The sequence below is a fragment of the Perca fluviatilis genome, chromosome 22 (genome assembly GCF_010015445.1).
Source record: "Perca fluviatilis chromosome 22, GENO_Pfluv_1.0, whole genome shotgun sequence".
In the NCBI taxonomy this organism is placed as follows: Eukaryota; Metazoa; Chordata; class Actinopteri; order Perciformes; family Percidae; genus Perca; species Perca fluviatilis.
The window spans coordinates 25466333-25494294 of record NC_053133.1 but is presented as its reverse complement, the minus strand read 5'-3'; the positions used below and the strand labels follow the sequence as shown (position 1 = coordinate 25494294).

The window sequence follows — 27962 nt, the reverse complement described above, 5'->3', positions numbered from 1 at the left end:
CTGATGTTTTCGTAAGATGTATCTACGCAGATTTAAGTTTTACTTACACCAATGTAAACCTCATTTGGCAGGTTGTGAGTAGCGCCGCAAAATTAACAATAACTTTAATTCAACCAGAACAAATTTGCATGTCCAGTACATGCTTTATTCAGAACTTTACAAGAGTTGTTTGCGTTTGTAATTTAAGGAAGTAAGTTGTGCTTCTCTGCTGCTTTTCAGCCTGCAAGAAAAGTTTTAATGACACAATCTTCAATGTTTTTTTTTTTTTTTAAATGTACCTGTGATTCGTCCGATCTTTCCCTTCAGGTTTGCTCCTACAAATCCTGCCAGGTGAGCTCCCAGACTCACGCCGATGAGGTGCACTGAACTCAGAGAGGCTCCTTCCTCCTGCAGACACACAATATTAAAAATCATTAAAATCACCGTCATATTCAAGGTACACTTTTTGTTTTATTTGTCTTTTAGTTAGCATATTAAAGACGCTCTGTGATAACATAGAAACTTGCAGAGTTTAAGTCTTTTTTTATTCAAGACTCTATATACTTAAATGTAAAAAACTTTTTTAGCCTTTAACATAATGGCTCCTGGCTGCGTAGAGAAGTTTGGTTTGTCTGAAGTCCACAACAGCCCGAAAAACACCCAAACATGTTTTCACTTTAAAAAGTTGCTAACATTTTTGATTTCCACATCCAGCAGATACATAGCGACACAATCATCCCTTTGCAGTTGGGTTTGTGTCCACCTGCTGAATGTAAAATCCAATAAATATCTGAAATATCTGTCTCTTAGCTGCTAAATGTTCCACTATGTTCACCAGATAGTCTCTAACTGTATCGGTGTCTGTTTGCTGCTGAGCAGGTATTTTTTTGGGTTGAAAGCAGCTGCCTGAAACATTCAGACTGAAGCAAACAGTAAATGCGCTAAAACTAACTAAACTTTAAAACTAGGAACTAAAAGAGGCTGAAAAGCTCTGTGGAGCTGCAGACTTGAGGATCATTATCTGTGTCTTCCTCACTGTCATTATCAAGGAAAACATACAATATTGAAATCACGATATTATGAACCTAAAAAACAGTGAAACTGAAAAGACCTGGAACTGTGAGATATCCCTTAAAGTGCTCATATTATGCTCATTTTCAGGTTCATAATTGTATTTAGAGTTTGTACCAGAATAGGTTTACATGCTTTAATTTTCAAAAAACACCATATTTGTGTCGTACTGCACATTGCTGCAGCTCCTCTTTTCACCCTGTGTGTTGAGCTCTCTGTTTTAGCTACAGAGTGAGACATCTAACTTCTGTTCCATCTTTGTTGGGAGTCGCACATGCGCAGTACCTAGGTAAGGACTACTAGCCAGTCAGAAGCAAAGTATGAGAGTGTGCCCTGACAGTACCTAGGTAAGGACTACTAGCCAGTCAGAAGCAGAGTATGAGGGCATGCCCTGACAGTACCTAGGTAAGGACTACTAGCCAGTCAGAAGCAGAGTATGAGGGCATGCCCTGACAGTACCTAGGTAAGGACTACTAGCCAGTCAGAAGCAGAGTATGAGGGCGTGCCACGCTAGCAGCTAGGCGAGCATTATAACGTGTGTTACAAAGTGACCATGTTTGTCTCTGAAGTAAAGGCTGGACTACAATAGAGCTGTTTGGAGCAGTTTGTGAACAGTGTTTTCTGTTGGAGATGGTAAGTCCCTTTGGGCTTTTTCACTTTGTAAACCTATAATGTGCACAAAAATAAGATATATTACACAATAAAGGAAAGGGAAAAACCCCAAAGGCATTATATGAGCACTTTAATAATTTTCCAGTTTTATCATTAAGAACAAAATAAGACTTTTCTTGCAAAACGCAATGTGCAAAATAATACATTTTTCTTGATTCCTCTGATTCTGTGATCGTTATGAGCTGCAGTCGTGATTTATTTACAGCCCTAGCGTCTCACCTGCATGGTCATGATGAAGCCGGTCAGGTTGTACGCCGCCTCCCTGGTGTTGGTCACGGCGGTGAAGTAGTTGAGGTTGGCCGCCCCCTTGTTCCAGTCCACCACAATGACATTCATGTCCTCCTGCTCGGCCAGCAGGTGGACTATGTGGTCGATCCAGATGGGGGGCGCTCCTGTGGGCCGGTAGCCGTGGATGACGAATGCGGTGGGGCGCGACAGGTCGAAGAGCGGCTGGGAGGACAGGCGGTGGTGGTTGAGCTCGCGGCCGCAGTCGAGGTTGGAGCGCGTGTAGAGCAGCAGCCTCACGTACAGGGCGGTTCCCATGAAGCAGTGGGACAGGTTGAGGTCTGTGAAGTTGTCGCAGGACTCGCCCATCCCGCTCTCATCCTGACCTGGTGGTGGAAGAAGTATTCAGGTCCTTCAGTAAAAGTACGAATACCACACTGTAAAAATACTCTGTTACAAGTAAAAGTCCTGCATAAAAAATTTTACTTAAGTAAAAGTATGTAAGTATCTTTAGGAAAAATGTACTTAAAGTATTAAAAGTAAAAGTACTCTGGAACGCAATTAATTGGGAGACAGTTTGGGACAACATTTCCCACTGTTCCAAGAACCCAAATCACCAGCAGAACCACTTCAACATATGTCATAGGACATACTGGACTCCTCAGAAGAGATACGTCTCTAAAGTCATTCCTACTCCCTGTTGCACGTTCTGCCAACCTGAACAAACTGGAACTTTCCTGCACGAGGTCTGGGAGTGTGAACAGGTGCATGAGTTCTGGAATAAAACAACATCAGTAATATCTGATGTGATAGGATGTCCACTTCCTACTGACCCGATTGTCTTGTTACTTAATGACGACTCTAAATTACACCTGCTTGGGAGACAGAAGACAGTTTGGCTAGCCGGCTCGACAGCAACCAAGAAAACGATAGCTCAACGCTGGCTCCCCACTCGCTTTGTATAAAACAGTGGTTGGTGTATTTTCTAGACATTGTTATGCTTGAGCTCTCTACAGCAAGGATTAACAAAGCCAAGTCATCTACTATAGACCTGTATCAGTTCTGGTCACAAGAACTAGAGGAGAGTGACTAGGCAAGGTGTGAATTTTTTTTAGGAGTTCCTTTACCTATATATTTAACGGTATCTTTTGCATTTCTAATCCAAACATCAAACTTGGCACTGCACTTACTTGTGCCCTTAGCAAGACACCTGTCAAGTTTGAAATCCATCGGACTAATGGTTCGAGAGATATGCGCATAACAGACGGACAGACAGACAGACAGACGGACGGACAGACAGACGGATGTTCCTGCAATTTATAGATAGATGTGCCTAGGCTTATGCACAGCGCGCGCACACTATGCTTGTTACACACACAGGGAAGTGCAGCAGCACACAAACATCCAGAAGATTACAAATAAAAATATTACGGTGCAAATCCGCCATCATAACAGCAATGCTCCAAGGCCCAAAGGCGCCTGGCTTTTAAAGGGAATGGGAGACACTCTGATTGGTTTATTGCATGTTACGCCCAAAACACCCCTATGAATTAATGAAGACACTAAGTACAACCCTTTAGAACCAGGCGCACGGACCACCATTAAACTAGCAAAAGTGGATTTGGACAAGCTCTAAATGCACCTGCGCCAGACGCTTCACGCCCTGCGCTTACATCGTTAAAATAGGGCCCTCTATGTCGCCCAGGTCAGTGAATATTGAGGCAAATATATGTCTGCACAAGAACATGTTTCCTGACAGAATAAGCGAGCATTTTGGTGCTTTTTTTTTGTTTCTATAAGTTGTTTATCATCAGACAAAACTGTAAATGTGTAATTCTGTCAGCCGAAATCTACTGAAGTCTGTAACAGAGGAGTTATCTAACTATGACAGACGTAGCCAGACCCTTTATCTGAATGTTTGCTGACATGTTTTCCACCTCTGACCCTCTGGCTCACTTTTTATCCTCTTCACAGGTTTAAAAGTCCAAGGTCTCGAGTAAAAGCTTCACGCTGTCTGACTGGAAATGCTGGGGTCAACTCTTTGTCTGGTAAGTGACGTTTAGTGTCAGCTGGACCTCTTTAGCTCAATGATGTGAGGATTAGGCTAGTAGTTTGGCTAACAAAGAGTCTCTTTAGCCTATTTAAAGTGTCTTCAGCCTGAATACTGTAAAATCCATGTCGAAGACGGGTTGGTGGTGGTTGTTTTCTCACCAATTAATCCCGACTGACTGGTGTATTTTTTCTTTCTTTTTTGGTTAGATCTTTATAAAAGACGGACATCCTCCAACAAGTGCATTGTTTTCTCCGGGGCGAATATACGTACGTCTGCGCAAGTTGAAAATGTTTAATGACAGATTTTTAAGCTTGCTGAAATACACCTTGGGGGTCGTACTTAGCAGCAAATAAAAACCATTTGGTGTATAAAAACCTGTACAATGTGGGTTAGAATAGGAAGGAATAAAAGACTTAAGATCAAAGGTTTAAGATCAAATAAAATCAGGAAAGACTCTTCGATAAAAGTGTGTTTTAAGAAGGGACTTAAAGGTGACCACCGACTCCGCTGACCTAATATCCTCGGGCAGATCGTTCCAGAGCCTCGGGGCCCCGACTGGAAACGCTCCCTTCATTTTTAGCGGGGCCTTTGGAACATAACATAGACTTCTTCCTGTGGATCTCAAGGTACCTACCCCCCGGCATATACGGTACCGGGAGGTCAGGAGATATATCAGGGTTTGAGGCTATGAAGAGCTTTCAAAGTGATCATTAAAATCTTATATAAACAAAGTTGTACACATACCTCCCTGTAAAACCACACTTTCATCTTTACATTTGGGTTTTTATACGGTTTAAAGTAACAAACTATAACACATTAAATAGTGAGTTTTAGAGGGGCTGGTAGGCAGATTTTTTTTTAAAACTTTAGATAGATCCAGGCTTGCTGTTTCCCCATGTTTCCATCTTTATGCTAAGCTAAGCTAATCACCTCCCATATCAATCTCTGTACTTAACGCACAGACATGAGCATCTTCTCATCTAACTCTCAGCAACAAAGCAAGTATTGTGCTCTATCATGACAGCCAAGCTGTCTTGTTCTGCAAACGTCACAGTGTAGCTGCAAAAAAAAACAGGCTGGTTAGCATTTAGCATCAAGGCGCCCGGTAGTTCCCTCTATGGCGGGTGGGGATCCTCGCTATGCAATTAGCACACAGGAGTGCGACACTGCCCTCAATAGGATCAGGCTGCTATAAAAAAACACCTCATCCCCTTTACCACCCGCCCCACCCTGAACACAAAATGGCTCCAATCCAGCCCCAAACACACACAAGGTGTGTGTGTGTGTGTGTGTGTGTGTGTGTGTGTGTGTGTGTGTGTGTGTCAGACAGAACAGACAGAAATAGCAGGCTTTACCATAAACTTAAAAGTCGAAAGGATGAAGATGACTTTAAATAATCTTTTTCTACACTTCACTTAGCTGTTTCTGCAGTCACACAAACTTTATTTATTATATTTTGGGTTAGTTTCTTGCAGGATCAATCCCACATCAAAGATAAGCGCTGAACTGTAAGCACATTAGAGCAGAAGTTAAAGATGAATGAACAGAATAGTTTCTTACCTTTGCAGAGCATGAGGATCCCCAGCACAGCCAGGAGTCTGCAGGGCAGCATCCTTCCTACAACCACAGAGACCTAGAGGGAAACGATGGAGGTGAAGACGGAGAGAAGGAGCTCTGAATGCAGAGTGAAGGAGGGACTGACTGAACGAGGGAGGGATTGTTGTGAGAGGTAAGGAGGGAGGGAGGAGAGGAGAGGTGGTGTCTTCACGTACAGTAAGGATCAGTTTCTAGAAAGATGGAGAGGGCGAGAGGGAGGGACATTTCACAAAAGATTTGAAGAAAAGGAGTGGACAGAAATAGTAAAAAGTTTAAGCGAGTGGAGGATGAAAGGGAGGGGAAAAGAGAAGGATGTAATTTCTAAAGGAGATAAATGTGAATCTTTTCAGATCTTCAAAAATGGAGAAATTAATTTCCTACTGCCGGGAGAACGGTTTCACTTCTGACCTCAACACAAGCTAAACTATAGTTCAACTTTTATGTTAAAATAAACACATTATTATTCTCATACTGTCTGTCTGTCTGAATATACCTGTGTTCACCCTGTCTGAAACGCTCCGTTTTAGCGCATGTCTCTTTAAGGCCCCTTCCCCAAGAACACCCAGTCTGCTCTGATTGGTCAACGTTTCCGGGTCTTCTGTATTTGCGCTTTCAGAGTCTCTGCACTGTCATTGCAGCCGGGGAATGACTGTAGCGCCACTTTCTGCCTATATATAGTATAGTTGTGACATCACAACTGTACAGAAGTCCTGACGGCTCATTTCATGAACGGTTTCTGAATACAGGCGCTGTGCATTGCTCTGTAGGTTGAGCGTTTTGATACAGATGAAAATTAGCTTTTGGTAGCTGACACATTTACATTTTGAGTGTAAATAAAAAATGTCAGCTGATGTGCATTGTCCCTTTTAAATAAATAAATAATACTTTCACAGTATTTATACAGCACCTCGACCTGCTTCATAATCAAAACAGATGTGGGAATCTCACTTTTTATTACAATACATGACCTTTAAAGCAGCTTTAATCTGTATTTAATGATAATAATGTGTAAATGACAATGGGAAAGGTCTCTCTGTTAGAGAATGATCAGCTGAACATGCAGCTCGGCTTTACGGTGCTTTATAGTTTCGGCTAATTGTTTTACTGTCCTGGTTCTGTCTCTGCTACAAATGTGTAAGTGAAAGGGGAAGTGGAAGCACGTTTGAAGGATTTCCACGTGGGGGAGTTTTGGTTTTGTACTTCTTCTTAATGTATTTTAGTTAACCAACTCTTTTGGATACCATGAATAAAAGTTATATTAAAGGTATTGATAAAATAACTTAGTAAAGTAGCAAGAAACTGGATTCACAAAAGGGTATAGACTTCGGAGACATGGGAGGAAGTGAAATATCTTTAAAATAGTCAGACCAACAGTAAAGTTAATGTTACATTAGAAACACTAGACATGAAAAATGAAAAACTGATTTGTTTGTAAAAATGCACATTAAAGAGGATAATAGTAGTGTACATCGTTTCATTTCCGGGATTGTTCAGGTGCTGCCGGAAATTCCGCTGGACATCTGGCCGAAAAGGCCAGATGTCAAAAGGCCAAAATTCCCTTTTCCTTCCTCTTTCTTTGTGTTGTAATTTTAAACTCTGGTGGATTTGTGAGGACTATGGTTAACTGCTCCTCAGATCTCTGCAGGGTAAATCCAGACAGCTAGCTAGACTATCTGTCCAATCGGAGTTTTCTGTTGCACGACTAAAACAACCTTTGAACTTACACCATGTTCCACCAAAACAAGTTCCTTCCCGAGGCCATTTCGCAGCGGCACCGTGGTTTTGTCCGGCACTTAGCATTACCCATGATGATTGTGATTGGTTTAAAGTGCTCATATTATGCTAATTTTCAGGTTCATAATTGTGTTTAGAGGTTATATCAGAATAGGTTTACATGGTTTAATTTTCAAGAAACACCATATTTTTGTTGTACTGCACATTGCTGCAGCTCCTCTTTTCACCCTGTTTGTGGAGCTCTCAGTTTTAGCTACATAGTGAGGCATCTCACTTCTGTTCCATCTTTGTTGGGAGTTGCACATGTGCAGTACCTAGGTAAGGACTACTAGCCAGTCAGAAGCAGAGTATGAGGGCGTGCCCTGACAGTAGCTAGGTAAGGACTACTAGCCAGTCAGAAGCAGAGTATGAGGGCGTACCCTGACAGTACCTAAGGACTACTAGCCAGTCAGAAGCAGAGGATGAGGGCGTGCCCTGACAGTACCTAGGTTAGGACTACTAGCCAGTCAGAAGCAGAGTATGAGGGCGTGCCCTGACAGTACCTAAGGACTACTAGCCAGTCAGAAGCAGAGTATGAGGGCGTGCCCTGACAGTACCTAGGTAAGGACTACTAGCCAGTCAGAAGCAGAGGATGAGGGCGTGCCATGCTAGCAGCTAGGCTAGGCGCACGTTTGTCTCTGAAGTAAAGGCTGGACTACAATAGAGCTGTTTGGAGCAGTTGGTGAACAGTGTTTTCTGTTGGAGATGGTAAGTCCCTTTGGGCTGGACTTTGGGCTTTTTCTATTTGTAAACCTATAACGTGCACAAAAAATATATATATAACACAATAAAGGAAAGGGAAAAAGCCGAAAAGTATAACATGAGCACTTTAAAGAAAACTAGAGCATAACATGAGCACTTTAAAGAAAACTAGAGCACGTTTTTCTCCCATCCCGGAAAGCTGAGTGGACTAGCCAGACCTTTCTCCACAGCTCTGTGGAGGAAGGTCTGGCAATGCGAGACTAGGATAAATCCTGGTAGGTGGCCTCATCTCAGCCGCTCCTCGACCCTGATTAGTGAGGTTGAAGTTTGATTGTTTGTAATAAAGTTGGAGCCTCAGCAGGTCTAGTTATTAATAGCTCCACGGGCTCTGACCACACTGCACCCTGCCCATGCTGCTGCCCTGTACTCACTGAATTCATCGTGTAATTTAACATCCAGAGACTCTGAAAACACTTTTAAAAGCAGTGAAACCGAGCCGAGGGTTGCAGTAATGTAAGAGTGCATGCTGAAACCGTACAATCAACGGTTGAATGACAGAACTGGAGCTCAGTTTGACTTCTTAAAGACACGGTGCGAGACCAGTATGTAGACTACACACTGCAAAATCTGTTTATCAAAAGGAATACTGCTCTACGTCTTGCTTGTATTAGCCGGTCTGTTTCATCCTCCCTGGCAGCCACAGAAAATACACAATTTATTGTTTTGCTCAACTTATTCATCATTTAGCAGCAGTATCTTAGATTTCCCCTTAACTTTATAGTTCAACATTTTGTGAAATTACTTTAGGGCTGCAACTAACGATTTTTTTTTTCACTTTTTGTTGATAAATCTGTTGATTATTTCTCATTTAATCAATTAGATGTTTTCTCTGTGAATGTCAGAAAATGGTGGAAAATGTGGATCAGTGTCCACAACTTAAAGATATTCAGTTTACTGTCACAGAGGAGAGAAGAAACTAGAACATATTCACATTTAACAAGCTGGAAATCGATTAATCTTTGCAGCTTTGTATTACTTAGTTCCTTTCTTTTCTTGCTTTTATGAGAAGATAATTCGTATTAATGCATCCGTCAGACACATCAGAGTAACGTTATCATCCCTCTGTAGTGTTTCGGAAAAGGATGGGATGGTGAACGTTTAATCTCTCTCTAGTCCGGCACAAAATCCCCAATAATATCACAGCATGTTGCTCTTAGACTTTGGTTTTAGTAAAGATTAAACAAACAAGATACAGCGTGTTAATTACTGAGATTTTAAAGTTCAAGTAGGCAGATTTCATTAGCTTTGGACAGGCATCCCTCTGATGCAAGACTTAATGCTAAGCTACGCTAACTGACTGCCGGTGGTAGCTTCATATTGAACAGACAGATAAGAGTGTTTTAAGAATGTATTTGTTTTTGTATTTTTAATCCCAACTTTTACTGAATTCTCTGTTGTACAGTGTTTTGAGACCATGTCTTATGGTGATATTGCACTTGAATTGAATTGTTGGCAACTCTTTGCAGCCATGTTAGGTGTCAACAGCTGGATAGCCGATGGGACACCAGGGCTGTGTTTCTGTGGGTTTGTGTAATGTCTTAATGCCCCCCTTTGGGTTAGAAATTACTTAATGCAGCTTAAGCTTTTTATGCTTTTCCAAGTTTCTGAATGCTTTTTTCTCCTTTCCAAGCATCCATACGGGTCACTTCTTTTCATTGCACCATGAAAATGGACTTAAGGGTTAGGGTGAGGGTTGCTTGCCAAGTTGTCTGTTACAGTAAACACCATGCCAAATTAAATGTTTTCTTTTGTGTGATAGATTCCCAGTCTTTAAGTAATTAATATACAAATGATTATTTTAATGGGTGTAGTTGCCTTTAAAGTGCCCATATTATGCTCATTTCAGGTTCATAATTGTATTTTTAGGTTGTACCAGAATAGGTTTACATGGTTTAATTTTCAAAAAAACACCATATTTTTGTTGTACTGCACATCGCTGCAGCTCAACATGCCAACACCTTTGGCAGATAGGTAAGGATCATATCAGCTAGCTAGCTGTTTAAACAACTTCGGTCAGTTACAAGACAGGATTAGCCGGGAGACTTCTTCTAAACGAGGGCGCGCTTCCAACTTTGCGTGGAATACCTGCAGAACAGGGAATGGAAGTAGTTCTTTTGTAGATTATGGTGTGTGTGTGTTGTAGTAGTGTTTTGTACGGTGGCCCTGAGGGGGCCACAGCACGCAACAATAAGACAACACGTGCAAATAAACCACAGCACGCACTAATAAGACAACACGTGCAAATAAACCACAGCACGCACTAATAAGACAACACGTGCAAATAAACCACAGCACGCACTTATAAGACAACACGTGCAAATAAACCACAGCACGCACTAATAAGACAACACGGTCAAATAAGACAACACGTGCAAATAAACCACAGCACGTGCAAATAAACCACAGCACGCACTAATAAGACAACACGTGCAAATAAGACAACACGTGCAAATAAACTACAGCACGCAACAATAAGACAACACATGCAAATAGCCCACACTACAACGGAAGTGTTTCCAGGGGACACTTTTAAGTGATGCACATGTGCCTCAACCATTGGCTTTCCGGTACATAGACAGACCAACAACAGGACAATTTTAACAATGTTTGCCATTTTATTCATCACTAAATTCACTTCTGAATACGTTTTAGGCGAGAAATGAACTCTTTAGATTTCAAATATTGGCAGTCTTGCGAAAATCGTTGCCGAATTGACAATTTGTTTCAAAGTTTTCGGAATTGAGGAGCTCCATAAAGTGACGCGACAGCCAGCTAGCGCCTGCCGGGGCCGCTAGCTCATCGCTCAGACAGTCCTGCTCAGAGACCCCGCTCTAAGATGGAGGTCTCTCAGACCGCTCTCGTAAATAAGAGGCTTTTATTTCCCCGTTGATGGATTATTTGTTTAAGTATCACAACACATGTCCCTTTTAAGAGTAACCTGTATGGAGCTAAATCGGGGCCAAATGTTTTGTTAATTTGAAAAAAATATATATAGTTGAAAAACTAAAGCTTGAACTTGAAAATTTAAGTTTTGGTCAAAACTTGGAAAAAATAAAACCATGTATTGAAACTAAAAATAAGTGTACCAATTTTTCTTTCAGTTTGAATAAAATTTAGATTCAATTCTGGAATTATTTTGAATAAATTATAAATTTTCATTTTTCACTTTTATATTTCTTTTCAGTTCCACATTTCATGTTTTCAGATTCAAAACTTATTTTTTTTACGGCTTCAAATCCTTTTTTTCGGTTTAAGATCTGTTTTTCACTTTCAGATCATTTTTTTTCGGTTTCAGACTTTAGGCCCTGATTTTGCGTAGGGGGTGTGGCTTCAACTCAGAGGGGCCTAACAAAGAAGGCAGAAGACTCCTCTGTCATGTTGCCTTCAGGAAATGGTGTTACTGTGAGAACTATGACTGAATGCTTTCTAGCCACTATATACATGTGCTTTTTACTTAACAAACTGATACCAGTGACAAAGTTCCATTCAAAAAATTGTTTTGGACAACACATGGTACCAATTACACTATAAGAGCAATAAACTGTGCCAGATTGTGCAGTTCAGCAGGAACAATGACTTCTCAACACTTCCATGTATGACTTATAGCACCACAGTATTCACTAGCACCAGCCCACAGGTAAGACATGCGAAAGATATAAAGATATAGATATAAATCCGCGCCTATGCAGACACACACACACACACACACACACACACACACACACACACACACGGCCAGCGGCGCAGCAGGCAGATGCGGGAGACTTGTTTAAATTATGACATGGGCTATATACATTAGATTTGGTATTTAGCTCAGACTTTTTTGTTGGTGTATTTGTTTTCTGATTTATTAGAAGTTGAGTTTCAGTCTGTATGATAAATGAACAGTTGTACATAAAGTGGTAACATGCTATGACATGTTATGTAGACTAAAGGGGAGACACCAACCTTTATAATTTGAATTGCTAATTTCCATCTGTTGTCCCTAGGCATTTACAGTGCACTACAATAATATATAAATGATAATTCCACATAACACTAATAGGGACACCTAGGACACGCCAGTGCATAGGCCTACTTCTTTTTATAATTTAAACTGACATAAACTAATACTAGTAGTCGCGTTCCACTCTTTTGAATAAGTTAGGGGTGTTAGAGCTAAACCATAAACAATAAAATTAAAGCTAATAATAATTTAATTAATAATAAATAATTTAAACAATTCTCCTGAAGAGAAACGGGTATCTCTCTTCCCCCCCCCCGTGCTATGCCTGTGTGTGTGTGTGTGTGTGTGTGTGTGCGTAGGCGCCGATTTATGTTTTCCCCCGTGGGTGCTCACGTGCGCCCTTCAAAAAAAAAAAAGGTTTGCATTTTCAGAATTTAAGAATCAATGCCACCAACGCTCCACTCAGCGTCAACTGCAATGTTTAATTTTAAATGAATGTAGCCTACTGGCAGTCTGGCACAAGTAGGGTGCTCAGTATTTTATTATTATGTATCTGTGTGTGTGTGTGTGTGTGTGTGTGTGTGTGTGTGTGTGTGTGTGTGTGTGTGTGTGTGTGACGGCCGGCCAGCAAGGTTGTTAAGACTGCAAGCGCTTGTGGAGTTTAACTCCGAAAATGCTGCTAAACACAGGTTACTCTTAAAATGGACATGTGTTGTGATACTTAAACAAATAATCCATCAACGGGGAAATAAAAGCCTCTTATTTACGAGAGCGGTCTGAGAGACCTCCAGCTTAGAGCGGGGTCTCTGAGCAGGACTGTCTGAGCGATGAGCTAGCGCCCCGGCAGGCGCTAGCTGGCTGTCGCGTCACTTTATGGAGCTCCTCAATTCCGAAAACTTTGAAGCAAATTGTCAATTCGGCAACGATTTTCACAAGACTGCCTATATTCGAAATCTAAAGAGTTCATTTCTCGCCTAAAACGTATTCAGAAGTGAATTTAGTGATGAATAAAATGGCGAAAATTGTTAAAATTGTCCTGTTGTTGGTCTGTCTATGTACTGCAAAGCCAATGGTTGAGGCACATGTGCATCACTTAAAAGTGTCCCCTGGAAACACTTCCGTTGTGGTGTGGGCTATTTGCATGTGTTGTCTTATTGTTGCGTGCTGTGGTTTATTTGCACGTGTTGTCTTATTTGCACGTGTTGTCTTATTTGCACGTGTTGTCTTATTGTTGCGTGCTGTGGCCTCTCAGGGCCACCGTAGTTTTGCCATTGAGAACGAGCTAGCATGCTACGGTTAGCCCCCTAGTCCCCTCGTTTCGGCTAGTGACGTAGAAAGCCGTGCAGAATTTGAATAGCTCAGCCGAGGACTGAAGGCAGAAGACATTCAGAAACCGTATCTCACTCAGAACACTATGGATGTTTTTTTTCCAAGTTTGTATGCGTGTGGAAGCACCAGAGACACAAAGTAACACCCCAAATCCCAGAAAAAGTGTTTTTTTTTCATAATATAGGCACTTTAAGTCTCGGCAAGTTGATTTCTTTTTGTTTTTACACTGGATACAATCAAAGGAGACCAAATCTGTCTGGCCAGTTGGACAAAATGCATCAAAAAAATCTGAAATGTGCAAGTGTTTGTCTACATGACCTTTGAGTTTTTCTTGTCACGTTTTGTGTTTTTTTGTGTCTCTGCAGACCAGCAGGACTGAGCAGTGATTGGCAAGTGAGCAGCCAGGGAAAAGGTGTATGTTAGGTCACAATGTCCTGGCCAGTTAAAGAGCTTACCTTCGAGGCCACGGCCTATCATCCGTCACCTGACTTGGCAAATAAACACAGAGAGGCCGGTGGGAATCCTGTTGAAGAGATTAAAAAACCAGCAACGTGTGCTCAATGATGAATTTTTTTATTTGTTTTTTCATTTAAACAACAAAAACAGAACAGACAAACACACTTGAACAAGAACAACCCCCCTCTCCCACCCCCCACCCTCCGCGGTCCCCACTATTTCTTTTTAAGAATGAATCTTTATTTATCCAGAGAGCTCGACAGACAACTGCGTCACAAATGTTATAACTTCTCTGAGCAGTCAAATGAGGTGCAGCATGTTTGCTCAAGAGCACATCAAAAGTCAGTCATTAAGCTACCTACACATGATATGCAATTTGCTCTCTGCGCACCACTAGGTAGGGCGCAGAGCAAAGCGCAGCACAGGTAAACATCATCAAGGGTGGCAAGGAAGCTTTTACCAGTTGATAGGTCACGACAGCTGTTATCTCATTGGTTGCACTTTCAAAAACTCAGCGGCAACTAGGTCAAAGTTGAAATAATTTGAACTTTGAGTGCAGCGCAATGCGACCAATCCGAGCCTTCCCCCGTAGGAAATCAATGGAACGGCCGGCGCAAAGCGGTTTGGTGTATATGTATCATGTGTAGGCGGCTTTAGAAAGAGCAGATATTAGCTGTAAATAATCCATTACTTAGATTTAGGCAAATATACTTCACACTGTCTTTTAGTTGGTGGTTAACCTTTTACAATATGTGCTTCCATGTGTGCCTCTATTGTTGTGCGTTGTCAGATAAATGCTTCTTCATGATGTCGGGGTGGATGGAGTCACCCCAAGTTTATCCCCAAGTAGGATCTTTTGAGTGGCGTTCCATTGTACTTTTTCTGGTAGGTCGGACATTTTTGAGTTCCAAGTTGCCTGTAACGATGCATTATTTCAACCCAAACCATGAAAATAACTTTAAAAACAGAGTTTACATCCAAAGGTAAATAAAACAACAAAGAGCTAAACGGTGAGGCCAAACAATAGCAAGACAAAATGTGGGTAAACAAAAACAAGAAGACAAAAAGATGCAAAAAATAGAGAGAAGACAAACTAAAAAACATGACAAATATAAATGTGCAAATAAAAAAGGGTAAAAAGATCAAATAAAAATAAGGAGCAAAGATAAAAAAGAGACCGGGTTCCTGGGTAGCTCACCTGGTAGAGCGTGCGCCCCATGTACAGAGTCTCAGTCCTCGTCGCAATGGCCGCGGGTTCAATTCTGAGCTGCGGCCCTTTGCTGCATGTCATTTCCCCTCTCTCTCCCCCTTCATGCCTGAAAACTGTCCTATCAAATAAAGGCCTAAAATACCAACAAATTATCTAAAAAAAAAAAAGATAAAAAGAGACAACATCACATGAAACAGGCTCCCCCCAGGATTCTAAATTTAAGACCTTTTTAATACCACCTAAGATGAAATTTAATGGCACATTCACAGCCATGTAATGGAAAATCTGAAAACACTAAACTACACACACAAAATATTCATTCATGAAATGACGGCATTTATTTAATTCAACAAAAGAAAAAGAAAAAGTAAGACCTTTTGTAAACGAAATGTAAAACTTTTAAGGCCTCATCTTTTTAAAATGTTAAATTAAAGACTTTTTTAATTAGTGGTTCCAAAGTCGAGGGGTCCTGATGGCTAAAGCGCGGTCACCTTTAGATTTAAGTTAGTTTTTATCAGAGCCAGGTATAATGTCTCAGAAGTGTGTAGCTACATGTACATATACATACAGAATACATGTTCGGAGAATAGCCGTGATGTTTAAAGTTTAATATTTGGATACTTTAGTGTCCGATGTGAAGCAAATCCGGCACAGCTCCGACTGTTTCTGTGGTTCAACGTCACGAGAGTGGTAGTGATAAATTATAAGTAAAAAAAAAAACTAAAACTGAAAGGATTCATTTTAATTTTATTTTTATTACTTTTTTTAACCTGAAAATATAGTTTCAGTTTAGTTTTTTTGAAGGTTTTAGTTTACTGAAAATATTTTTTACTGCTTCTTTTCGTTTTGGTTTTAGTTTAGTACAATAACCCTGATATGGATAGTAGGTTAGATAGGGTCCCCTATCGGTTTGGGTTTGTTGGGATTAGGGCCAGGATAAGGATGGTTGATGCAGGGAACGGATGAAGAAAGAATATAAGATAAATAAGAATTCTCTTTCTGTAAAATGAGACCATCAGCGGTTCCTGCAGCTGGGTTAGAAAGGTCTGAAGGTCAGGAGGGGCTGGATGTTCTATTATAGGAGTCTTCAGCTAAAGCTGCTGCGATAATCGCAGCTAAACCGTTGAACCTAAACATATTCATGTCTCAGTTTGGATGGAGAATTAGGTAATGATAATGGGATGATCCAACATGTGTCTGTTCTCTGACACAGTGAGCTGTATTATCAGTTATGACCGGCTGGTTTGTCCCCCAGAGAGACTTACTTTACAGCTTTAGGGATGGCCGCTGTTGATGTCTGTGGGCCAGACTGAAATATCTCAACCACTATTTGATGGATTGCTGGGATCTTTGGTACAGTCATTCATGGTGTCCACAGGACAAATCCGAAAAGACTTTGGTGATCCTTTACTTTTCCTCTATCAATTCCACGGCCACAGACAATTCAACCATCTGTCCAAAGACATTTAACAAGCTACCACTGAACCGTTTTCATAGGTTTGATGCTTTGGTAACACTTTACTTGAAGGTATTGACATAATCGTGACATGACACTGTCATATCTATGACATGACACTGTCATGGACGTGTCATAAACGTTATAAACAAGTCATAAACGTTTAGGACTTCTGTCATTAAGTGTAATTCGTTTTTTGTCATGACAAGTTGGGACATTCTTTGGGTTGTGTAGATTATGACGACTTGACATTAATCAAAGTGACCTAACAAGAAGTTGTCTTTGTCATGACAAGTTGACATTCAATTAGTTTGGGATGTCTTTGTAATGACAACTTGACATTAACCAGGATGACATTACCAGAGGATGTCTTTGTCATGACAACTTGACATAATGTCATCCTGTTTACTGTCAAGTTGTCTTAAAGGTATAGTGGAGGATTATCCCGAATTTTAGAAAAGATCCGCCCTCTCCACTTTTTGAAAAAATGCACATGCGCAACACTCTACCTGCTCCCGAGAGGGAACACCTATTAAACGTGTGCACGAGAGTGCACTGTTTACAAGTTGCTGTCGGCATGGTTCATACAAGCTACTCTCCAAAAGAAGATTTGCACTTTTTCAGAAATTGAGATGTTTACCGTGTGTGCGCGGTGCGTGACTTGTGCCAGGGCTAGCATCGCTAATCATAGCTTACATCAACTTTCACTAGCAGTGATTTTAAATGGATTTCTCCAAATAGCACGCCAAACTTTACCTGTGGAGTAGAAACTTCATGACTGAGGCATCAGTGGGAAGCCCAGCCTGTGCTTTTAGAGCACGCCAGTGTGTGAAATATTCTCCCAAAAACACTCCGGTCTTGTTTCTTTCTTCAGAGGCCTTTCTCTTCTTGTCATACAATTCCTAGACACTTTTTCTCTTGCGACCCTCAGACATTTTGAAAAAACACGGTAAGAACGACAAGCTTCAATGAATGGCTGAAACCGTAGCTCACTACCTATGCTCACCACCACATATACACCTGAAAGTGCGTCATGTAATGTCATCCTGGTTAATGTCAAGTTGTCATTACAAAGACATCCCAAACAAATGTAATGTCAACTTGTCATGACCAAGACGACTTCTGGTAACGTCCCTTTGATTAATGTCAAGTTGTCAGAATCGGGACGACCCAAACAATGTCACCTTGTCATGACAAAAGAGAGAGAGATTAAGGAGAACATACAATTCAAAGAATGGGAAGTGTGTTTTTAGAGTTTGACTCAGAGGAGGAACAGCAAAACCACACATTTCAAAATCCTGTAACCCCTTCAAACTTCATGAAAACTCAACACTAAACTCAAATGTTTTTCATTTATACAATTCTAATTAAGATCAATAACATTTATTATATCATAGATACTTTAGGACTCGTCTAATCACCCTTTAACAGAGGTGGAAACTTGCAGTGATTAAATGAAACACCTGATGGCAGCTCAGACACACGTGTGTCATAAGACGACAGAGAAAAGCGTGTGCGTGCGTGCGTGCGTGCTTGCGTGCCTGTTTGTGCTTCTGAAGCCATGCAGCGCTGCAGATTGACAGGGAGGGTCAGGTCCTTTAGGGTCAGGTCCTTTAGGGTCAGGTCCTTTAGTCCACCTGAATGCCCCTCAGTCTGGATTAGCGCACAGCACCTCCTGCAGGACAACAGTAAATAGAGTTTACTGGCACTGAGGGGCAGAGTGTAGCATCAAGACATACAGTATCTACAGTACATATGTAATAGTCTAATGTATATAATCCCTTTATTTTAACACAAAGTCTCATTTAATTAAATAGAGCATGGACAAAACAAACAGAAATTCATGCGGTTTGTAACTAAAGTTAGTATTTCTTTAATGTTAGACATTAGACCCTGTTGCTGCTCCAGCAGCAGTAACTTGATAAGACAACGAGCCACGTTGTCTAATCGAGTTGTTGCTATGTCAGTGTCCCATGTATTTTGTATTTAAACTGGATTCTTGTTTACGTGTTAGAGAATTAGAGTTGCAAGTTATAAAACAAGTAAAAACAATGGATGGAAATAGTTTTTCAGATGGACAGATGAGTCTTTTAGGATTCATAACACCTGTAAGTTAAAGGTACAGTAGGTGAGCCTTATAAAACTAACTTTCTGTCATATTTGCTGAAACTGACCCTATGTTCCAGTAGAACTACATGAAGCAGGTAATCCAGCTCCTCTGGCACCACCTACAACCTGTAGTGCCATTTGTAAAAATCCACCACTCCCTGTTCAGATGCACCAATCAGGGCCAGGAGGGGTGTCTAACTGCGTGTCAATCACTGCTCATGCACACACATTCATTCTCCCTTGTGGGGGGAGGGGCTTAGGAGACCATTTGGGGCTTTAGCAGAAAGGGGGGGGAGGGACTGAGAAGTTGTCGATGTTCAAATTTTTTTTTGGCTAAGTCCTGGATCTTCACAATCCTACCTACAGCACCTTTAATTGAAGATCAGTACTGAGTTCAAAACACTATACTCTCTCTCTCTCTCTCTCTCTCTCTCTCTCTCTTAATAATAAATAAAAGAAAATTGACAATAACTGGCACAACATAAACTATAAAATAAACACCAACCTACACATAAAGTGATAAAGGCACGAGGAGTAGAATGGTGCAGCAAAATCATTACACATTTGATCACATTGTTACAACTTTGTCACAATTTAACTCTAACATATTGACATATTTACAGGGACCTATTGGTCTAGGTGGGTGTTCTGTTAGTTGTGGGGGTTTACTCCTGTGTGGTGTTTCCGTGGTCATCTCTTAATCTGTGGCAGGAAGCGACAAATTCAGCTGCTACCGTAAGATGCAGCAGTTTGAATTCTCGCCTAAATCAAATTTCAATTTGTCCTGGTCTGAAAGAGTCTCAAATTGTTTACATTGACTTTTAAATTTGGGGAAGATTTGTCTAATTGGTTTGTATTTGTCACAGTATAGGAAGTGCTCATCTCTCTCTCTCTCTCTCTCTCTCTCTCTCTCTCTCTCTCTTTTTTTTTTTTTTTTCTCTCTCTCTCTCTCTCTTCTGCTCTCTCTCTCTCTCTCTCTCTTCTCTCTCTTCTGCTCTCTCTCTCTCTCTCTCTCTCTCTTCTGCTCTCTCTCTCTCTCTCTCTCTCTCGCTCTCTCATAAACACTTCCTGTGAAACTGTTTGGCCACCTTCGTAGTATTCTTTGTTTTTTCTCACGGTGCACTCAACACCTCCATGTGTTGAGCGCTGACCTCTCTCTCGCTCTCTCTCTCTCTCTCTCTCTCTCTCTCTCTCTCTCTCTCTGTTCTTCTCTTTTTTACTCTCTGTGCTGCTGCAGACTCTCCAGACCTCAGGCAACTAAAGCAGCATCTTCATCTGGACTTTCTGTTGGCCGCTGTTTCCCATCTCCGCGGGGAGTGCACACAGCTACTGTTCTCAGAAATGAAGCTGTCCTGAGACGAGTTTGCTCAGCGGGTTTTTTGGTGGATGTCGCCATGGCAGCAGCTCTGCCTGTGTTTTACCACGGCGCCATCTCCAAGACAGAGTGCGAGGAGCTGCTGGGGAAGAAGAACAAGGACGGAGCCTACCTGATCCGAGACAGCGAGACCATCCAGGGAGCTATGTGTCTGTGTGTTTAGTGAGTACTTTTTAATGTCTTTAGTGAGTACTCTTCACTTCTGCAATCTATACTGGTCGGTTGAACTTGAATGTGCCAGACTTCTCTTTATCTGAAGGGTTTGTTTCAGTCCTTTTTAAAGCTGTATAAGTATACAGATTGGTATTAGAGTTAGAGATACTCCTGGTCAGTGGTGGAATGTATCCAAGTACATTTACATGAGTACATATTTATATTTACCGCTCGTTTTTATTTGTATCCTACGTAAAGCATCTTTGAGGACAGTATTATTATTATTCAGGAGGAATATCATACTTTTTACTGCGCATTTGTTCCACAGCTATAGTTACTTGTTACATTTCAGATTAAGATTTTACATATAAAAACATAAGATTAGTTGATTAAATATGATGCATTGTAATCTAAGTAAAATGCAGGACTTTTACTTTTACAAGAGCATTTTTATACTGAATTATTATTAGTATTATTACATACTCTGTGATGTGTATTTTCAGGTTATATTTAATGTTTTTGCCGGATTACGGGGGAGGGTTAACATTTTCCAATATACACTTTTTATTATATATTTTTGAAATGGTCTTTACACTCCGACAGCTATACATAACTTAGGGCTCTGAAAAAGGAGTGAAAAAGAGAGTAGATGTAGCTGCTGTTATCCTGTAAAAACTACGACCAATCAAATCAATCAAATCAATGGTACTGCGGGGCTGGAGTACGCGCAACGGGGCAAGGAGGCATTTGATTGGTCGTAGTTTTTACAGGATAACAGCAGCTACAGATGATGTTTCTTTTTCACTCCTTTATCAGAGCCCAGAAGTTATATATATATATATTGAAAGTGTATATTGGGAAATGTTAACAACCCTACCCTTTAAAGCTTTGTGTGCGCAAAAGATGCAAAACGATTAAAAGTATTTAAACTAAAAATATTTATGTGCATTAAAAAAAGAAAAAGAGGGGGAAGACATGCAAGAAATCATCACAGGTCGGAGTCGAACCCTGGACCCTGCGTCGATAGGCATAAACCTCTAAACGTATGTGCGCCTGCTCTACCCACTGACCCAATCCGGCCACCCAGTAATGTTTTTAAAATATTGACAGACATGAAGTATTTGAAGAGGTTTGTTTAAAACAGTGTTAGCTCCGGCCGCCCGATTAGCTCAGTTGCTAGAGTGCGCGCCCATATATAGAGGTTTACCCCTCGACGCAGCGGGCCCAGGTTTGACTCCGACCTGCGGCCCTTTGCTGCATGTCCTACCCCCCCCCCCCCCTCTCTCTCTCCCCTTTCATGTCTTCAGCTGTCCTGTCCAATAAAGGCCTAAAAATGCCCAAAAAAGATCGTTAAAAATAAAAGAATGTTATCTTAAAGTAATATTTTACCACAATCTTACAAATGAAAGCATTACGCATAAATGCCAACAAAGTTGAATCAATCCAAATCATTTTTAAATATTGCATGATCAAAAGCATATCTATTTTAGAGCCACAAGACTCAAAGTCGTGATGCACCAACAAATGCAAATATTTTTTAATAGAAAAAATGCAGAATAAAAGCTTTCAAAGGGAATTTTTTGGGCAGATGGAGACATGAAAGGGGAGAGAGAGGGGGAATGACATGCAGCAAAGGGCCGCAGGTCAGGGTCGAGCCCGGGCCCGCTGCGTCAAGGACTATATATATATGTGCGCCGGCTCTACCAACTGAGCTATCTGGGCGCTCCGTCTTTTTTTTATTTAGGTGAGAAAGGGGAGAGAGAGAGCGGGGGGAGACATGCAGGACATTTTTCACAGATCGGATTCAAACCCTGGACCTCTGCGTCGAGGAGTAAACCTCTCAGTATATGTGCGCCTGCTCTACCGCTGAGCCAACACAGCCACCCCCCGTCTCTTTTTTTATTAGATTATTTTATGGTTAAAAATCTGCAAAAGAAAATGCTGTATCAACAACATGTACCTTGTTTATCTTTGCAGTAAACAGAAGGTGGTGTATACCTACAGACTGCTGCAGACACACACTGGAAACTATACTCTCATGGTAAACACACACACACACACACACACACACACACACACACACAACATAAGTAACAAAGAATTCAACTAAATCCTTCAGTTTTATTAACTTTGGTATGTTCTCATCTTATTTATAATTCGTATTTCTCTTTTCTGTAGTTTATATAAATATAGATATATAGTGGATTTATTTGAGTATTAGTTGAGCATTAGTTGCATTTGCCCTCCTCCTCCTCCTCCTCCTCCTCCTCCTCCTCCACAGATCAGATTATTTTGAGTTAAAGGAACATTTCATAACCGGTATGGAAACTCAGCAGTTATTAGCTCAAGCCCTCGTCACAGGAAACTCCTCTGACGTCCTGTATGTCTAGATCGACACACACAAACACACACACACACACACACACATACACGCACCACTCAACACTTTGTACCACAAGGGTGGGCTGCCATATTATTGAGGGTCGTTTTTTCCACTGAAAACATAAAAGGTTTTATCAAATCTGTATAGATGCTAATTGCAAATATGTTTTTTATTTATTGTTTCCAGATCTCTGAATGGCCGCCCACGTATCTGTAGCTTGTTTTTAGCGATGAAGTTAAAAGGAAATGGAAATTCAAACTGATTATCAGGCTGTTTGCTTTTAGATCAGAGATTTGAATTCATCTTTCATTTTTGACTGAGTTTGACTGACTTTAAAGACGTTTTACCCCATGTTTCTTGGGATGTTGCCAGCCTACATGTTTTTATTTTTATTTTTTTATTGTCCTCCGTTATTATTTTTTCTACTCCAGCATGTTTAAACAGCTTGGAGTCAGAGGACCGGATCCCCTGCTAAGCCTGTCCTGTGGGGGATCTGACCTGCAGCAGGACAGCCCCCTCCTATGGGTCTTGCGATGACCTAAAGCCAAGTCACGGAAGAGGAGAAGGGCAAAAAAAGCTAAAACTTAAGAAGAAGTAAAAGTGAAATCATAAAATTCTGACCTAAGCTGCCCCCGATCCAGCCTCTTTGCCCAGCAGAGATGCTGGTAGCTATGTTTTTTTTCTCTCTTTCTTTCTTTTTTCCTTTGGCCAATATTGTCTCGCCCTTTATTTCACTTCCCTCTCTTTTACGCCCACCCACATGCGCTCTCACACACCGACCTGCATACAAGGGTACTACAAAATACTACAAAGTAGTCCAAGCCAAACATTATGTTTACATTTTTTCTTCTTCTTTTTTCTTCTTCTTTAGGTCTAGTTCCTGCTATTGTTGTGTACTGTGTTATATGTTGTTCTTCTTGTGCTGTGTCACGTCATATGTTGTTCTTCTTCTTTGGGTCTAGTTCCCGCTCTTGTTGCGTGCTGTGTCATATGTTGCTTCATATTGGCCTCTGCCAACCAGTCACGTTGCAGTTTACATCCAAGCCCGTCCAGCCTAATATCATGTAATATATGTAGCAAAGACTTTGAAGGAAATTCATAAAAGGTATTAAGTGTATTTTTTTTGGCGAAACGTTAATGCTTCCCACCAGGGCTGTAGTCAAGACCACCTTTGTCGAGTCCAAGACAAGTCCAAGACCAGGACTAGTCGAGACCGAGTCAAGACCGAGTCCAAAGAGGTTCGAGACAGAGTCCAGGACAGAAAAAAAAAAGTTTATCCGTTAAATTTTCATTTATTTCAGAGACGTGCAGGACATGCTTGTGTCTCCTGCTAGTTAAACGTGACTCTTTGCGCTAGCTTACTCAAGATTTTGAAGAGTAATGTTAGTAGCTGGCTGTTGCTTAGCCTCTCAATTTAAAACTGAGGAAATCGTCACCGATGTCAGATAACATTACCCAAATGAACCACCTTTCACACAAATGTGACACACCGCTACCACCATACATAAGTTATCAAACTTATGACTTTATGGCGTGATGTTAGCCCGATGCAAAGTTTACTTAACCCTAACGTTAACGTGAGTGTTCATTTGTAAAAAGACTGTGCACAACCACAAACGTAATACAGTACACGATAACCAATCGCGTATACCATATATATATATATACCATCATTTTTTTACCTCATGAAACCAGTAATACTAGACGTAAGTTATGATAACTTTATGTCCAATAACATTACCTTTATCTTCCGCTATGTTCGCTATGTTAGCTAATGTTAACGTTAACACATAGGGCTAAGCAGCTCCTAGCTCTGTAGTTAACCTACCGCAATGTATGATGCCTCGGCAGGTGTCTTTGGAAGTCTGACGTTGTCCCACAGGTTTCCGAAATTGTTGCTTTGCAGTATTTGCAGTCTGCCCTGTGTTTCTTTTTAAGCGCAGTGCTGAGAAATTCCTGGTGATTTCTCCAAAATTTGATCATGGCGGAATTGGCGGACAGTGTGTGTGAATCAGTGAAAATGAATGGCAGTAACGTTAGCAGGGATAATCTAGTGTGTGATTGGTTATCAGGTGGCCAGTGTTTCACTTTGCCTCCAGTATTATTATAAACAAAATAAAGACGCCTGGACTCGGTCGAGACCAAAAGCCATATTTGGCAAGACCAGTGGCAGAGACCGAGACAAGTCCCAAGTCCAAATACCAGCGAGTCCGAGACAAGTCCGAGACCATAGAAAAACCGTCTCGAAGTTCGGACTCGAACCCTGCTTCCCGCACGTCTTCAACCCGTCACCACAGTTTTTAGATTAGTGTCACTATCTCCCACCAAATGTCTCCCCTTCTGTTCCTGAGCGAGGGCGTTGAAAAACAGCCAGGAAAAAAAGGTTTTGTTGCAGAACATTATGATGTCACAGTGAAGGTGGTAGAGCGAGGGAGAAAGTGAGACAATGACTGCAGTTGTCTTCGGAGCAAGTTGTGACTCTTGAGTCATAGTGAGAGCAACAAAGTGTCTTTCTGACCACGGTGAGAAATCTGTAGCAGGAAAAGTTAACCCTCTCCTTGATTTCATGTTGTTTATGGAGAAGGAGAACCACAAAATGAGTCAGGGGGGGAAATGCGACGCTACCAAGCCACGGCCGAGCCACGTGCGTGACCGCGACGCGTAGGGGGGGGGGCATGGAAAGGGTGATGTCAGGCTTTATCCCGGCAATGTACATCTGTAGGCCCAGACTGGAAGTTACTTTGACCTTTGACTTCCAAAATCTGATCAGTTCATTCTTAAGTCCAAGTGGGAGTTTTTGCCAAATCACCGGCGCGGAGGCATTCATAATATACTGTGTTTCCACTTCTAAGAATTAGTTTCTCTTCTTTAACATTGTGTTTTTTTTTCCCCCGTTGACTACATGTTGTTGTTCAATTTAGAACTGAAACTATTAGTTGATTGTTCCGTGGAAAGAAAGTTAATCGGCAACTATTTTGACAATTGATAAACCATTTGACATTTGCTTCTACAGCTTCTCCAATGTGAGGATTTGCTATATTTTCTCATCATTTTTTTTTTTTTTTTTATATATATATTTTATTGGAGTTTTTTCAAAGTTTACACCGTAACAACACAAACACAACCAACCATGTACATAGCTCTTGTCAGAATAATATGAACTACATTCATGTACATGTGTACACACAAACCTATACAAATGTAAACACACATAAAACCTTGCTTAAGAGAAAGGAGAGGAAAAAAAAAAACCCTGCTTTTTATTTTAAATATTACAGTAGCATGAATCAGTTACTCGGTAGACCTCTGGAATGGAAATTCTCAAGGTATTTAATAAATTGTCCCCATAATTTGTAGAAGCTCTGGATTTTGCCCTTGTAGGCATATGTTAGTTTTTCCATGGCTAAGCAGTTGGAGAGGTTCCTAAACCATAATCCCAGTGAGAGTGCCTCATTGCTCTTCCATAGAGTAGCAATACAGTGTTTAGCCTGTAGTGAACATAGACTGATTATTTATTTTCTCATCATTTTAAAGTAACTATCTTTGGGTTTTGGACTGTTGGTCAAACTAAACAAGACCCGTAAAGACATCACCTTGGGCTCTAGGAAATCTGTGATGGACATTTTTTTTCAATCGATGAATCGACAAAGCTTTCACATGCGCTGTTGTCCTTCTCTGTTCACATGTTTTCCCTCTCCATGGAGATGTTATTTACTCTATGCCTTCGTTGTTGTTCCTTCAGACAGCGGGAGGTTTGGATGAGACATTTTTTAAGAATTTGGACGACCTGGTCCGTCACTATAAAAGGAAGAACCAGGGCCTGGCCATGCACCTTCGCCACTCTGTCAAAAGAAAGACGGCCTTGTTGATCCAGCCCCAAAAACGTCCTGATCCACCCGATCCAAGTGAGGCACAGGAGAAGCAGGCGCCTGTACCCGAAGAAGATCATGACTATGAGAGTACGTCATATATTTGATATATTTGTCTTATTCTAACTGCATCTTTTTTTTATATGTGATATATTTAACGTTTTTCTTCATTTTCTTCTAGATGCTCCTGACTCAGAATACGTCGAAGTGTTGCCTGATTGAACAACTTTAACGCGTTAGGAGAGTGGAAAAGACATTTTCTCTGAACTATGGGCACTTAAAAAGGTTCACAGACTGGATCGAATTCAGAGTAATGAATATGGAACTTGGACAAACATATGCAGAAGAAGAGGGCTCTTCATCTGCTTGTATTCCTGTAATTACGAGTGGAGAGGTCGGTCGCTCAGACCGAAATATCTCAACAACTGTTGGATGGATTACCGTGAGATCTGGTTAAGACGTTCGTGATCCCCAGAGGATGTACTGTAATAACTTTGTCTTCATCTTTTAACATTATCTGCTGCGATTTGCTAACCGGCACATGCATGCCCAGACTGTATGTGAATGGCCTGTGATATAAGATCATTTTCATTTAAAAACACTGCTTTAAAATGAAAATGTATTAGTTTGGATGTGGCCTTTAAGCCACATCGCGAAGATGGGTTTTGTTTCGTTTGGCGTCACTTCCGGCCATAATTGCAGGTGTGTTTCTAGATCTCCATTGTTGCTTGTGTTGATTGTGGTGAAGCACCGCTAAACCTCAGCGCAGCCTCACAGGGCTGCAGACTCTTGTTCTAGCGATAAATAATATCTTGTATTTCTGCTGCTGCTGCTTTGCGGGGCTGTACACGTATCTGGGAGCTATTTTTGTTCAGCTGAAGAGCATTAACGGGCTAATTTTTTACACACCATCGTGTGAAACATCGGATTCCGATTAGATGCATGTCATCATTTGCATATGACCAGAGACGGGGAAGTAACGAAGTACAAATACTTTGTTACTCTACTCAAGTAGATTTTTCAGATATTTTTACTTTTTACTTTACTATTTATTTTTGTGCCGACTTGTTATTTTTACTCCTTACATTTATTACACGGATATTGGTGCTTTCTACTCCTTACATTTAACAAAATTGTCTCGTTACTTTAGTTACCGTTATTATTTTTCGCGTCATCAATACCAAATTCAGTCTAATTGGATGGGAATATACGTTGCACTTGACGCACCGCTACAAGACGACTCGACAGATTCGGCGGCATTCATTCGCGGCAAATCATCGCGGCTTGTTGGCGGTAACGTTAGCACCTAGTGGTATGGACGGCGACATAATTGAAAATGAAGAAAAACGGAGATGCCAGAGATTCGGCAGACAAGCAGCAAGACATTCCCAATCATCCTTTAGCATTATCTGAGAGAGATGTTTCAGATAGTAGGCATCAAGAATGACGAGATGTTAGTTGTAACTCTAAAAGTATGGGCAACTTCTTAATTAGTCTGTTTAGTAATTCATATTTTATCCTTTATTTTCTTCCCAGAAGCCATAT

General features: G+C 41.0%; 2 protein-coding genes across 2 annotated transcripts in view; one reads left to right on the top strand and one right to left on the bottom strand.

The window, feature by feature from the left end:
- Positions 1 to 5669, bottom strand: part of lipib (lipase, member Ib) — a 13191-nt gene extending 7522 nt beyond the window's left edge. Inside the window, exons 1-3 of the mRNA XM_039790883.1 lie at positions 5561 to 5669; positions 1942 to 2333; positions 279 to 387 (exon numbers count right to left, since the gene is read on the bottom strand). Coding sequence (XP_039646817.1) covers positions 279 to 387; positions 1942 to 2333; positions 5561 to 5612 — 553 coding nt within the window. The 5' untranslated portion in view covers positions 5613 to 5669. The remainder of the gene's footprint in view (positions 1 to 278; positions 388 to 1941; positions 2334 to 5560) is intronic.
- On the top strand, positions 5647 to 27962 carry si:ch73-264p11.1 (uncharacterized protein LOC100000923 homolog). Its single transcript, XM_039790885.1, has 5 exons — positions 5647 to 5729; positions 19875 to 20174; positions 22143 to 22206; positions 26291 to 26507; positions 26599 to 27962. The coding sequence occupies exons 1-5, from the start codon at positions 5647 to 5649 to the stop codon at positions 26637 to 26639; spliced, it is 705 nt and encodes a 234-aa protein (XP_039646819.1). The 3' UTR covers positions 26640 to 27962.

Excerpts from the sequence above, each read along its gene's own strand:
- si:ch73-264p11.1 (XM_039790885.1), top strand. The coding sequence starts at position 5,647 with ATGGAGGTGAAGACGGAGAGAAGGAGCTCTGAATGCAGAGTGAAGGAG. Across the intron at positions 20,175-22,142 it reads GCTATGTGTCTGTGTGTTTA|TAAACAGAAGGTGGTGTATA; the intron begins GTGAGTACTTTT and ends TTATCTTTGCAG. Across the intron at positions 26,508-26,598 it reads AGAAGATCATGACTATGAGA|ATGCTCCTGACTCAGAATAC; the intron begins GTACGTCATATA and ends ATTTTCTTCTAG.